At 47.2% G+C, this 13681-nt stretch overlaps 1 protein-coding gene across 1 annotated transcript in view; it reads left to right on the forward strand.

The window, feature by feature from the left end:
- The window catches only part of LOC140543382 (low-density lipoprotein receptor-related protein 1-like), a 58674-nt gene extending 46021 nt beyond the window's left edge, over window positions 1–12653 (forward strand). The window contains 20 exon segments of the mRNA XM_072666508.1: window positions 550–669; window positions 3865–3978; window positions 5204–5353; window positions 5615–5746; window positions 5990–6106; window positions 6555–6683; window positions 6920–7042; window positions 7627–7767; window positions 8352–8539; window positions 9193–9376; window positions 9671–9756; window positions 9852–9971; window positions 10497–10684; window positions 11003–11046; window positions 11049–11101; window positions 11103–11208; window positions 11836–11930; window positions 11933–12026; window positions 12228–12376; window positions 12486–12653. Coding sequence (XP_072522609.1) covers window positions 550–669; window positions 3865–3978; window positions 5204–5353; window positions 5615–5746; window positions 5990–6106; window positions 6555–6683; window positions 6920–7042; window positions 7627–7767; window positions 8352–8539; window positions 9193–9376; window positions 9671–9756; window positions 9852–9971; window positions 10497–10684; window positions 11003–11046; window positions 11049–11101; window positions 11103–11208; window positions 11836–11930; window positions 11933–12026; window positions 12228–12376; window positions 12486–12653 — 2501 coding nt within the window.
- The last annotated feature ends 1028 nt before the right edge of the window (window positions 12654–13681 follow it).

Genomic DNA, 13681 nt, shown 5'->3' on the forward strand with positions numbered 1-13681 from the left:
CAAAGAAAGATACTTTCATTTAAAAACTGGGTGTAGTAGAGGTAGTGTGTTAGTGTGAGAGTTAGATCATATTAATCATAATCATAATAACAGTAATAATAATAATAATAATAAGTTTAAGTAAGAATAGTTTATACATTTGTAGCACTGCCTAAGAACTGAAACACTGAGATGAACACACTGCAGTGTTTATTACAGAAGAGTGAAAAGGTGATTATTATACAGTAATAATTAACCCAGAGAAATAAGCAGCAGAGTGAAGACCAAAAACTGGTACTCTGTCTGAGGTTTCTGGACCACACTGGACTCAGTAATGCAGTTTGATTTGCCAACTGTGTTTATATAAGGTGATTAATCACAGTAATGTTCTAAAATGGTTCTAGATAACGAGCTGACACTGGTTCTAATAAATATCCAGTAAAAGTTCTTCTGACAAGCTGAGAGTTAAAACAGCCTGTTTAGAGGGAGATGGCAATGGTTTATGAGTGTATGATAAAGTGTGTGTGTGTGTGTGTGTGTGTGTGTGTGTGTGTGTGTGTGTGTGTTTAGCTAATCGTGACTGTAAGAAAGGTTATAAGCGGTGTGTGAACGGGCGCTGTGTGAGGCTGAGCTCCTGGTGTAACGGCCGGAACGACTGTGGAGACAATTCAGACGAGCTCTTCTGTAACGGTAAGAAGAAAACTCACCCTCAGATCAGACCCTCACACACTCACCCTCACACACTCACCCTCAGATCAGACCCTCACACACTCACCCTCACACACTCACCCTCAGATCAGACCCTCACACACTCACCCTCACACACTCACCCTCAGATCAGACCCTCACACACTCACCCTCACACACTCACCCTCAGATCAGACCCTCACACACTCACCCTCACACACTCACCCTCAGATCAGACCCTCACACACTCACCCTCACACACTCACCCTCAGATCAGACCCTCACACACTCACCCTCACACACTCACCCTCACACACCTTACACCCTCACACACTCACCCTCACACACTCACCCTCACACACCTTACACCCTCACACACCTTACACCCTCACACACTCACCCTCACACACTCACCCTCAGATCAGACCCTCACACACTCACCCTCACACACTCACCCTCACACACTCACCCTCAGATCAGACCCTCACACACTCACCCTCACACACTCACCCTCAGATCAGACCCTTACACACTCACCCTCACACACTCACCCTCAGATCAGACCCTCACACACTCACCCTCACACACTCACCCTCAGATCAGACCCTCACACACTCACCCTCACACACTCACCCTCAGATCAGACCCTCACACACTCACCCTCACACACTCACCCTCACACACCTTACACCCTCACACACTCACCCTCACACACTCACCCTCACACACCTTACACCCTCACACACCTTACACCCTCACACACTCACCCTCACACACTCACCCTCAGATCAGACCCTCACACACTCACCCTCACACACTCACCCTCACACACTCACCCTCAGATCAGACCCTCACACACTCACCCTCACACACTCACCCTCAGATCAGACCCTTACACACTCACCCTCACACACTCACCCTCAGATCAGACCCTCACACACTCACCCTCACACACTCACCCTCAGATCAGACCCTCACACACTCACCCTCACACACTCACCCTCAGATCAGACCCTCACACACTCACCCTCACACACTCACCCTCAGATCAGACCCTCACACACTCACCCTCACACACTCACCCTCAGATCAGACCCTCACACACTCACCCTCACACACTCACCCTCACACACCTTACACCCTCACACACTCACCCTCACACACTCACCCTCAGATCAGACCCTCACACACTCACCCTCACACACTCACCCTCACACACCTTACACCCTCACACACTCACCCTCACACACTCACCCTCAGATCAGACCCTCACACACTCACCCTCACACACTCACCCTCAGATCAGACCCTCACACACCTTACACACTCACACACTCACCCTCACACACCTTACACCCTCACACACTTACCCTCACACACTCACCCTCACACACTTACCCTCACACACCTTACACCCTCACACACCTTACACACTCACACACTCACCCTCACACACCTTACACCCTCACACACCTTACACACTCACACACTCACCCTCACACACTCACCCTCACACACCTTACACACTCACACACCTTACACCCTCACACACTTACCCTCACACACTCACCCTCACACACCTTACACACTTACCCTCACTCACCTTACACCCTCACACACTTACCCTCACACACTCACCCTCAGATCAGACCCTCACACACTCACCCTCACACACTCACCCTCACACACCTTACACCCTCACACACTTACCCTCACACACTCACCCTTACACACTCACACACTCACCCTTACACACCTTACACCCTCACACACTTACCCTCACACACTCACCCTCACACACCTTACACACTCACACACTTACCCTCACACACTCACACTCACCCTCACACACCTTACACCCTCACACACTCACCCTCAGATCAGACCCTCACACACTCACCCTCACACACTCACCCTCACACACTCGCCCTCACACACCCTCACACACTCACCCTCACACACTCACCCTCACACACCTTACACCCTCACACACCTTACACCCTCACACACTCACCCTCAGATCAGACCCTCACACACTCACCCTCACACACTCACCCTCACACACCTTACACCCTCACACACATACCCTCACACACTCACCCTCACACACTCACCCTCACACACCTTACACCCTCACACACTCACCCTCACACACTCACCCTCACACACCTTACACCCTCACACACCCTCACACACTCACTCTCACACACCTTACACCCTCACACACCCTCACACACTCACCCTCAGATCAGACCCTCACACACTCACCCTCACACACTCACCCTCACACACCTTACACACTCACACACTTACCCTCACACACTCACCCTCACACACTCACCCTCACACACCTTACACCCTCACACACTCACCCTCACACACCTTACACCCTCACACACTTACCCTCACACACTCACCCTCACACACTCACCCTCACACACCTTACACCCTCACACCCTCACACACACTACCCTCACACACTCTGCCCTCACACACTCTACCCTCACACACTCTGCCCTCACACACTCACCCTCAGATCAGACCCTCACACACTCACCCTCACACACCTTACACCCTCACACACACTACCCTAGCACACACTGCCCTCACATACTCTACCCTCACACACTCTGCCCTCACACACTCTACCCACACACACTCTACCCACACACACCTTACACTCACACACACTACCCTCACACACTCTACCCTCACACACTCTGCCCTCACACACTCTACCCTCACACACTCTACCCACACACACCTTACACTCACACACACTACCCACACACACTCTGCCCTCACACACTCTACCCTCACACACTCTGCCCTCACACACTCTACCCACACACACTCTGCCCTCACACACTCTACCCACACACACTCTGCCCTCACACACTCTACCCACACACACTCTACCCACACACACTCTGCCCTCACACACTCTACCCACACACACTCTGCCCTCACACACTCTACCCACACACACTCTGCCCTCACACACTCTACCCACACACACTCTACCCACACACACTCTGCCCTCACACACTCTACCCACACACACTCTGCCCTCACACACTCTACCCTCAGCACTGCTGTGATCTGCTGTTTCTGATATACAGAGAAAAGCTGTTTACGTACTTACTGGTGTGTGTGTGTGTGTGTGTGTGTGTGTGTGTGTGTGTGTGTGTTCTCCAGCCACTTTGTGCACCCCGGATCAGTTCCAGTGTCGGGATGGGAGGTGTATCTCCAACTCCAGCCGCTGTAATCAAGTGGTGGACTGTGAGGATGCCAGTGATGAGATGAATTGCAGTAAGAGACTAAACCTGTTCTAAACCAGCTCTAAACCAGAACTAAACCAAAACTAAACCAGAACTAAACCAGCTCTAAACCAGAACTAACCAGAACTAAACCAGCTCTAAACCAGAACTAAACCAGCTCTAAACCAGAACTAAACCAGAACTAAACCAGCTCTAAACCAGAACTAAACCAGAACTAAACCATCTCTAAACCAGAACTAAACCAGCTCTAAACCAAAACTAAACCAACTCTGAACCAGAACTAAACCAGAACTAAACCAGCTCTAAACCAGAACTAAACCAGCTCTAAACCAGCTCTAAACCAGAACTAAACCAGAACTAAACCAACTCTAAACCAAAACTAAACCAACTCTGAACCAGAACTAAACCAGAACTAAACCAGCTCTAAACCAGAACTAAACCAGCTCTAAACCAGAACTAAACCAGAACTAAACCAGCTCTAAACCAGAACTAAACCAGCTCTAAACCAGAACTAAACCAGAACTAAATCAACTCTGAACCAGAACTAAACCAGCTCTAAACCAGAACTAAACCAGAACTAAATCAACTCTAAACCAGAACTAAACCAGCTCTAAACCAGAACTAAACCAACTCTAAACCAGAACTAAACCGGAACTAAACCAACTCTGAACCAGAACTAAACCAACTCTAAACTAGAACTAAACCGGAACTAAACCAACTCTAAACCAGAACTAAACCAACTCTAAACCAGAACTAAACCAACTCTGAACCAGAACTAAACCAGAACTAAACCGGAACTAAACCAACTCTGAACCAGAACTAAACCAACTCTAAACTAGAACTAAACCGGAACTAAACCAACTCTAAACCAGAACTAAACCAACTCTGAACCAGAACTAAACCAACTCTAAACCAGAACTAAACCAACTCTGAACCAGAACTAAACCAACTCTAAACCAGAACTAAACCAACTCTAAACCAGAACTAAACCAACTCTGAACCAGAACTAAACCAACTCTGAACCAGAACTAAACCGGAACTAAACCGGAACTAAACCAGAACTAAACCAGAGAGAGGGAACCTAAAGCAGAGAGGCAGCTGGCAGTAGTGATGATGAGGATGATGATGATGATGATGATGATGATGATGAGATTAATGAAGAGGATAAGGATGATAAGGATGAGGATGACGAGGGTGAGGATGATGATGAGGATGAGGATGAAGAAGATGATGAGTCAGCTGCTCTTCCTCCTCAGCTGCGACCGACTGCTCCAGCTACTTCCGGCTGGGGGTGAAAGGTGTGAGCTATCAGAGGTGTGAGTTCACCACGCTCTGCTACGCCTCCTCCTGGGTGTGTGACGGCTCCAACGACTGTGGAGACTTCTCTGATGAGAGTCACTGCCCAGGTAGCACACACACACACACACACACGTGTATATATGCATATGAATAGATACATGTGTTATAAATATCATTTATTTATTTATTTATTTATTATTTATTATTTAATTCTGTATATTAATTGTTTTTTAGAAAACGCAACCATACAGAGCAGGGAGACACTCCGACTCTATAATATATAACATCACTATTATAACTATAACTATATATAACATCACTATTGCTCTCTTTATCTCTCTCTCCCTCTCTCCCTCTCTCTCTCTCAGGTCCCACAGACCCCGGGAAGAGGAAGTGTCCTCCTAGTTTCTTCGCCTGTCCGAGCGGACGCTGCATCCCCATGACCTGGACCTGCGACAAGGAGAACGACTGTGAGAACGGAGCCGACGAAGTGAACTGCGGTGAGAAGAACACACTCAGATGCGGTGTTCTCCAGTTCTAGATCACTTCTAGATCAGTGTTTTATCAGACTTCTTTCTCGGCCCTGAATCCTGTATCAGAGCGAGCGATTTCCTGTCCTGCTTTTAGACAGACAGAACCAAGATCCGTGTGTGTCTGTAATTCAGGTGTGTGGCGAGTGACATCAGTGCTCCGGTGCTGCTCGTCTTACTGGTCTCCATCACCAGCTGTGTCTCTCTCTACAGATAAGATCTGCTCAGCAAACCAGTTTGAGTGTGGGAACCACCGCTGCATCTCTAACAGCTGGGTGTGTGATGGTGCGGACGACTGCGGGGACGGCACTGACGAAGACAGCAGATGCAGTGAGTAAAGAGACCTTCACACACACCTCCCACACCCAGGCTCTTCTGCCTTAAACACAGATACTAGATAACATAGTTCAACTTTATACAGACAAAAGTATTGGGACACCTGCTCTTTGATTGTTTCTTCTGAAATTGAGGGAATTAAAGAAAGTTGATCCTGTCTCTGCTGTCCAGGGACGCCCGATTAGACCCTTCAATTCCAACTTCAACTGCAAGGCTTATTATCAGGCTGAAAGCTCACCAGTGATCCCTGGACCAAGAAGGCAAATCCAGGTCTTGGAAGTAAACAGAGCCGCCCAGGCGGGATCAAAATCCTATTTTCTGGACCTGGGTTTGCCTCCTCTGTTCCTGGAAGCTTTACCTCTGTGGACCTGCAGGACAGCACTGATGGGCCATGTTCTCACATCTTCTGAAATTCTCTCATCTTTCATCTCCAACCTCTCAGAGAATAAGACGTGCAGTTCCGACGCCTTCCAATGTCCCGACTCCCACAAGTGTGTGCCGCAGCGTTGGGTGTGTGACGGGGACCGAGACTGCCCTGACGGAGCTGACGAGAGCGTGAAGGCCGGCTGCTGTAAGAACCGCTTATGTCTGATAGATCCAGCCTCTTCAGAGAGTGAAGTCCTGCCACTGCTCTTCAAAACTCTCCGATTATGTAACAGTCAGAGACTCTCTCACAGGGCGAGTCACACTAGGTCACTGCTGAGCGCTCTGGTTCAGCTTCTTACTGCAGAAATATCAACAGTAATGAATTCTGATTATTGATTCCAATCAGTGGCTCTTCATCTTCTTCGTGTTCTTCCTCTTCAGTGTTTAAGAACACGTGTGAGGCGGGAGAGTTCATGTGTCAGAATAATCAGTGTATACCCAAACACTTCGTCTGTGATCACGACAACGACTGCGCCGACGGCTCGGATGAGTCTGTGGAGTGCGGTGAGTGTAGCCGGTCTTTGGGTTCTCCCTTAACGTTCTCCATCCAATAAACACCAGAGACTTGCCATTTCTCTCTCTCTCTCTCTCTCACACACACACACACACAGTTTTTGAGAAAATATCATTGTAATAATTAATAATTAAGTCATATATCAATAATAACAATAACATAGGATTGATTAATTGCACAAATAAGAAAATAAAATCAGAAACATGTTTTGCCCCCTGGTGGATTATCAATGAACTGCATGGCCCAGAATAGTACAATCAGATTTCTACGTTTCTATGATTTCTACATGATCAAACTGTTTCTGGACCTGGATTCACCACCATTGTTTTGGGAAAGTGATTTAATGATATAAATGTTGTAAGTGTTTCTGTTTTTGAATGTTACATTAATTATGATTCATCAACAGATTAACATTAATTCTGGACACAAATGAGCAAAAGGTCATCAGTGTTTAATAACTGTTTATAAACGTCCTACTAATCTGTTTAAATGAGGCTGAAGAAGAGTAGCAGCATCATACCGTTCTGTTCTTATTGAGTCGATCCAGTAATCAGTGGTTTGTCGTCGTAAACAGAGTACCCCACCTGCAAGCCCAACGAGTTCCGCTGTGCTAACGGACGCTGTCTGATCCAGAGCTCCTGGCAGTGTGACGGCGAGTTCGACTGCCACGACCAATCAGACGAAGCCCCCAAGAACCCCAGCTGCAGCGGGCCAGGTTTCATTTAACCCTTTCATTTTTTTAACTCTAGCGTGTGATCTGTGTGTTTGTTCCCTTTACCCAGGGTTCTTTGTGCCTGAGTGCACTGAGAGACCCTCATTTGGTGTAGCCGAGTGTGTACAGACGGGGCGTGTAGATACGAATGAGTGACACTGATCACGCTGAACAGATCAGAGCAATAAGAACACAAAGTTTGTTTAAGACTAATAAAAACACTCAGATTAGAATAAACAGATGAAATTGCACCAATGACATAAAAATAACATAAATAAATAAATAGGAAATATAACTTAATGTCTGTGTGGATCATAAGTGATTCTTACAAAAGCAGCATTGCTGACCTTAAAATTCATATAAAGATCATGTAAACTTTATGGGAAATGGAAGCACAAACATAGCTGGAGGTAAAATGTAGGGTATGAGCCCTTTAAGGGTCAGTTCGTCACACACGTGCAGTAGTGGACAAGGGGACAGTGCGCAGAACAAGAGTGTGAGTTCTGCAGTTTGAGGGGTTAATAGACTGGATCGGCTGTGAATGTCACTGATTGGCCAGCTGACTGTGTCTGTCTGCTGCGGAACAGAGAAGAAATGCAACGACACGGCGTACGCCTGCAGGAACGGGAAGTGTGTGGACGAGACGCTGCTGTGCGACTATAAGGACGACTGCGGGGACGGCAGCGACGAGCAGAGCTGCTTCATTAATGAGTGTCTGAACACCAAACTGAGCGGCTGCTCTCAGCTCTGCGAGGACCTGAAGATCGGCTTCAAGGTAAGCAGCTCAGAGCCCGACATCTCAGGGTTGCTATGGAGTCTTATCATAGCAACAGGACAAAGGAGTTGATGATTGGCATTGTTGAGTAGGAATGTCAAAGTTGGATGAATTATTTCCAGCTTCGTTTGATTGTGTTGTTGATCTTTATTGATGTTAACATTTTTATAATATATTATAGAATATTTCATGTTTATTTTGCAGAAACTCTTTGGTCCCACAGGGTTCAGTTTTAGGGCCTATGAAAGTTAACTAGGTTAAATATGATAGTAAAATGGATCACAGGGTCTGAGGGGTTAACTCAGGGATTGTGCAGCTTAAACAGTTCCCACAGGGTTGCTAAAGTGTTGCTTAGCAGTTACAGTGGTGTTCTGGGTGGTTACCGTGGTGTTCTTTAGCAGTTACTAGATGCTTGCTATGGGGTTGCAGTACATTTGCTTTGCTGTGGTTTACTGTGGTATCCCTGGTGTTTGATCGGTGGTTGCTATGCTGTTGCAGTGAATGGTGGTTGCTAGGAAGTACTTTGCATTGCTTTCCATGTAGTTACTAAATAACAAGCACTGGTGTGTAGTGCAGGTGTAAACGGGACACTGTCATCGCTGTGCTGCAGAAGTTTATGATCGTGCTCTGTTGCCGTTTTCCCCGCCCTGCAGTGCAGGTGTCACCCCGGATTTAGGCTGAAGGACGATGGGAAGACGTGTGTGGATGTGGACGAGTGCACCAGCACCTTCCCCTGCACCCAGCACTGCATCAACACACATGGCAGCTTCCACTGTGTGTGTGCTGATGGCTACCAGCTCAGCTCCTCAGACCCCACCATCTGCAAGTCCACCTCTGGTACGGACCAGTCTAGACACGCTGGTGGAGCTGTTCTTGGCACTCACCAGTAGAGGTGGCAATCCAGGTCCAGAAAGTAAAAACCAGGTTGTTCCATTCTGCTGAAGCTGGACCAGGCAGTCAGAAAAAAATCCTGAACCAGACTTTTACTGTCTGGACCTGTATTTGCCACCAATTCCCTTCAGAAGTCTAAAGTTTTTGGTCTGGTTTATGGGGAGGGGTCAATCTCAGTGGCAGAACCACTCAGAATCTCCATGCTGTGACCAGACCTCTGACGTTCCCTCTCTCTTGCAGATGAGGAGCCGTTCCTGATCTTTGCTAACCGGTACTACCTGAGGAAGCTCAACCTGGATGGATCTAATTACACCTTGATAAAGCAGGTAAGGTGCCCATATTCCCTCTATTACACGGCACTGCTGAATATGTATGCATTAAATGTATTACTGTGTGTGTGTGTGTGTGTGTGTGTTGACAGGGCTTGAACAACGCGGTAGCTTTGGATTTTGACTACAGGCAGCAGATGATTTACTGGACTGATGTGACGACTCAGGGCAGCATGATCAGGAGGATGCACATTAACGGCAGCAATATTCAGGTAACCGTTTACAACCTCACCAGATCACACTAGTCTCACACTCGTCTCACACAGTCAGTCAGTCAGTGGCGTCGCTCAGAGAGAGCTCAGTATGAACACGCATGAGTCCAGCAGCTCCATAAAGCATGCACTCAGTCAGGGGTCTGCTGTTTACAAAGTGACCACGGGAATAGCACTAAAAATGTCCTGAGAATAGTGACTAGCTCTGCTTTTTCAAACAGGGGCACAAAAACAGTGTATACAGGCTACAGTACTGTACTATGCGGTAATGCAGGTACACACAAAATCCACAGCAATGGTGTCCTGGGTGCCTGATTTAGTAGCTATTCATCAATAATCTTTTAAAATAAAAATATTTTATCTGTTCAGCAAGAAAAAGCAGCTCTGCTTTACTTTTAACCCTTTCAGCTTACAGAGCTCTGAGCTCTCACCTCCTTATCGATCTATTAGCTGTGATCAGAGCCGGAGTAGAGCAGCGTCTCAGCGTTTAGAAAGCTCCCCCATCCCTCACTGGTTTCTCCACAGGTGCTTCACCGCACGTCACTAAGCAACCCTGATGGACTGGCTGTTGATTGGGTGGGAGGGAACCTGTACTGGTGTGATAAGGGACGGGACACCATTGAGGTGTCAAAGCTAAATGGAGAGTACAGGATGGCACTGGTCAACACCGGACTGAGGGAGCCGAGGGCCGTGGCTGTGGACGTTCGCAACGGGTAACAGTCTCTATATCTCATAAATTTACATGAATTTACACACATTTACACACCGTTACTCTCAGACAGCTGTCATCAGCAGTATGTCACAGTGCAGACGTACCTTTCATAAACCTTTAAAATCAGCCTCAAAAAGAGTTCTAGATTTAAATTTTATGATATATTATTATGGACTAATATAATAATACAGTATTACTGTATGATGACTTAATGGCATGTTGGTCTGGTTCTGTGATGGTGGGGTTCTCTGCTCGTCTGCAGCTTCAGTACAAATTAAAATTAAAATTAGACTTTAAGAATCTAACCTCTCGTCCTCAGGTACCTGTACTGGTCAGACTGGGGGGACAACCCTCACATTGGCCGATTGGGATGGACGGCACTAACCGGAGTGTGATTGTGAAGGACCGGATCACCTGGCCCCAACGGACTCACTCTGGACTTCATTAATGACCGCATCTACTGGGCCGACGCCAGAGAGGACTACATTGAGTTTTCCAGCCTGGACGGCACCAACCGACACACAGGTCACACACATGCTGTTTTATAATAAGATAAATTGCAGTAATTGTATTTTTTAGTAAATCATGCAGTTTGTTCTTTCTACATTATAAATATAAAAGTTTAGAGACACCTGGTTGAATCATCATCTTAAAAGCCCAATCCAAATGCCAGAGTGATCCATATACCTGTCTTCAGGACACTGGACAAACACAGCATCGTGGTTAGGATGTCGGGGCTGGGGCCGGTTTTAAGAAGGCTTAAGTTGAAGGACGTGGCAGTATGTGTGTGTGTGTGTGTGGGGGGGGGTGGCGGTGGAAATACCTCTGCAGCTACAGTGTGCTAATACAAAACCAGTAAATCATCGATTTTCAGTTCAACCCCTCCACTGCCGCCTCTTCACCCAAACTACAGAGGAGACCGCGGGTCCCCACTGTCCTCTTTACTGAAAATAGAAAAATGGTCACTGTAGCATTTGAATTTCAACTTCTACCAAAGGTTTTTAAGATGACGACCAGCACACATTCAACCAGGTGTGTCCAAACTTTTGACTGCTACTGTATATACAAATATGAGCGAATAATAATTGATCATGTCAATAGTCTGAGTTGTGTTTGTTTTGTTTGTAAGTGAATCGGGTTTGTCTCCTGCAGTTCTGAATCAGGACATCCCGCACATCTTCGCGATGACCCTGTTTGAGGAGTTCATCTACTGGACCGACTGGGAGACCAAATCCATCAACAGAGCCCCACAAGACCCCTCGGTACCAACAAGACCATGCTGATCAGCACCCTGCACAGACCCATGGACATACACATCTACCATCCTTACAGGCAGCCCGAGGGTGAGGGAACACACACACCTTTCGAGTCGTTTTTCTATTCTTGTGGGGAAGTGTGTGTAAACTTTGTCCTAAGCCTCACTGACGTCCCCTAAACCATGGAGTGTGTGGTTTAAGGGTAACTCAGGACTCGTGAGGAGCGTGAGGAGCCCTCTTTCTGGACCTGAGTGCTCCTCCTCTAATTAAAGTGTGTTTTCTCTGCAGTGACGAATCACCCCTGTCAGACGGACAACGGCGGCTGCAGTAACCTGTGTCTGCTCTCTCCGGGCGGAGGCTATAAGTGCGCCTGTCCCACCAACTTCTATCTGGCAGCCGATGGAAAGCAGTGCATGTCCAACTGCACTGCCAGCCAGGTACTCACCGCCCCCTACAGACCCCACCCGCCCCAAAGATATTAGTCGTGAAGGTTGCTTATCCTCTCTGGTTTTGACTCAAGGCTGATGGGAATGCTTTTCCCCGCAGTTTGTTTGTAAGAACGACAAGTGCATCCCGTTCTGGTGGAAGTGCGACACTGAGGATGACTGCGGCGACCGTTCAGACGAGCCAGCACACTGCCGTGAGTCCATCAGTTCTGCTAAGTGCTGGAGGGCTGTGTTGCTTTTTTACCCAGAAATAACCTCCACATACTGATCAGCCAACAGATTGCTGGTGCTCTCGGTTTAGCGTTGGAGCTACAACATTAATGTAGCTAACGCGTAAGGGAAGCTTATACCCCAACAATTAGCTCTGGAGCTATGACAAGTACACACATGGACAAAATTGTTGGTACCCCTCGGTTAATGAAAGAAAAACCCACAATGGTCACAGAAAAAACTTGAATCTGACAAATGAAAATCCACATTGATTTTGAACCATTGCTTCAACAGAATTATTTTAAAAAGTAAACTCATTAAACAGAACTGGACAGAAATGGTACCCCCTCATGGTACCCCTGAAAATAATTTGACCAAAGGGACATGTTAAATCAAGGTGTGTCCACTAATTAGCATCACAGGTGTCTACAATCTTGTAATCAGTCAGTGGGCCTATATATAGGGCTACAGGTAGTCACTGTGCTGTTTGGTGAAATGGTGTGTACCACACTCAACATGGACCAGAGGACGCGAAGGAAAGAGTTGTAACGCAGTGGTGGCTCAGCGGTTAGAGCTCCGGGCTGTCGATAACAGGGTTGTGGGTTCGATTCCCGGGCTCGGCAAGCTGCCACTGTTGGGCCCTTGAGCAAGGCCCTTTACCCTCTCTGCTCCCCGGGCGCTGGAGTTGGCTGCCCACCGCTCTGGGTGTGTGTGTACTCACTGCCCCTAACACGTGTGTGTTCACTACCAGATGGGTTAAATGCGGAGGACACATTTCGCTGTACACTGTACAGTGACAAATACGTGCACCTTTCACCTTTTTTTCAGTTGCACATATTCAGAAATTTAAGATCCATGGGACTGTAGCCACTGGCCACTCCTTGGACATGGCCGCTGAAGGAAAATTTATGACAAATCAGAGAGAAGGAAAAAAGGAATGGTAACAAAAGAGCCCAGAAAAACTTTTAAAGAGATTAAAGGTGAACATCAAGCTCGAGGAACATCAGTGTCAGATTGCATCATCGTTGTTTGAGCCAAATTGGACTTCATGGGAGACGACTAAGGAGGAAACCATTGTTGAAAACA

This window comes from Salminus brasiliensis, chromosome 21 (genome assembly GCF_030463535.1).
Source record: "Salminus brasiliensis chromosome 21, fSalBra1.hap2, whole genome shotgun sequence".
In the NCBI taxonomy this organism is placed as follows: Eukaryota; Metazoa; Chordata; class Actinopteri; order Characiformes; family Bryconidae; genus Salminus; species Salminus brasiliensis.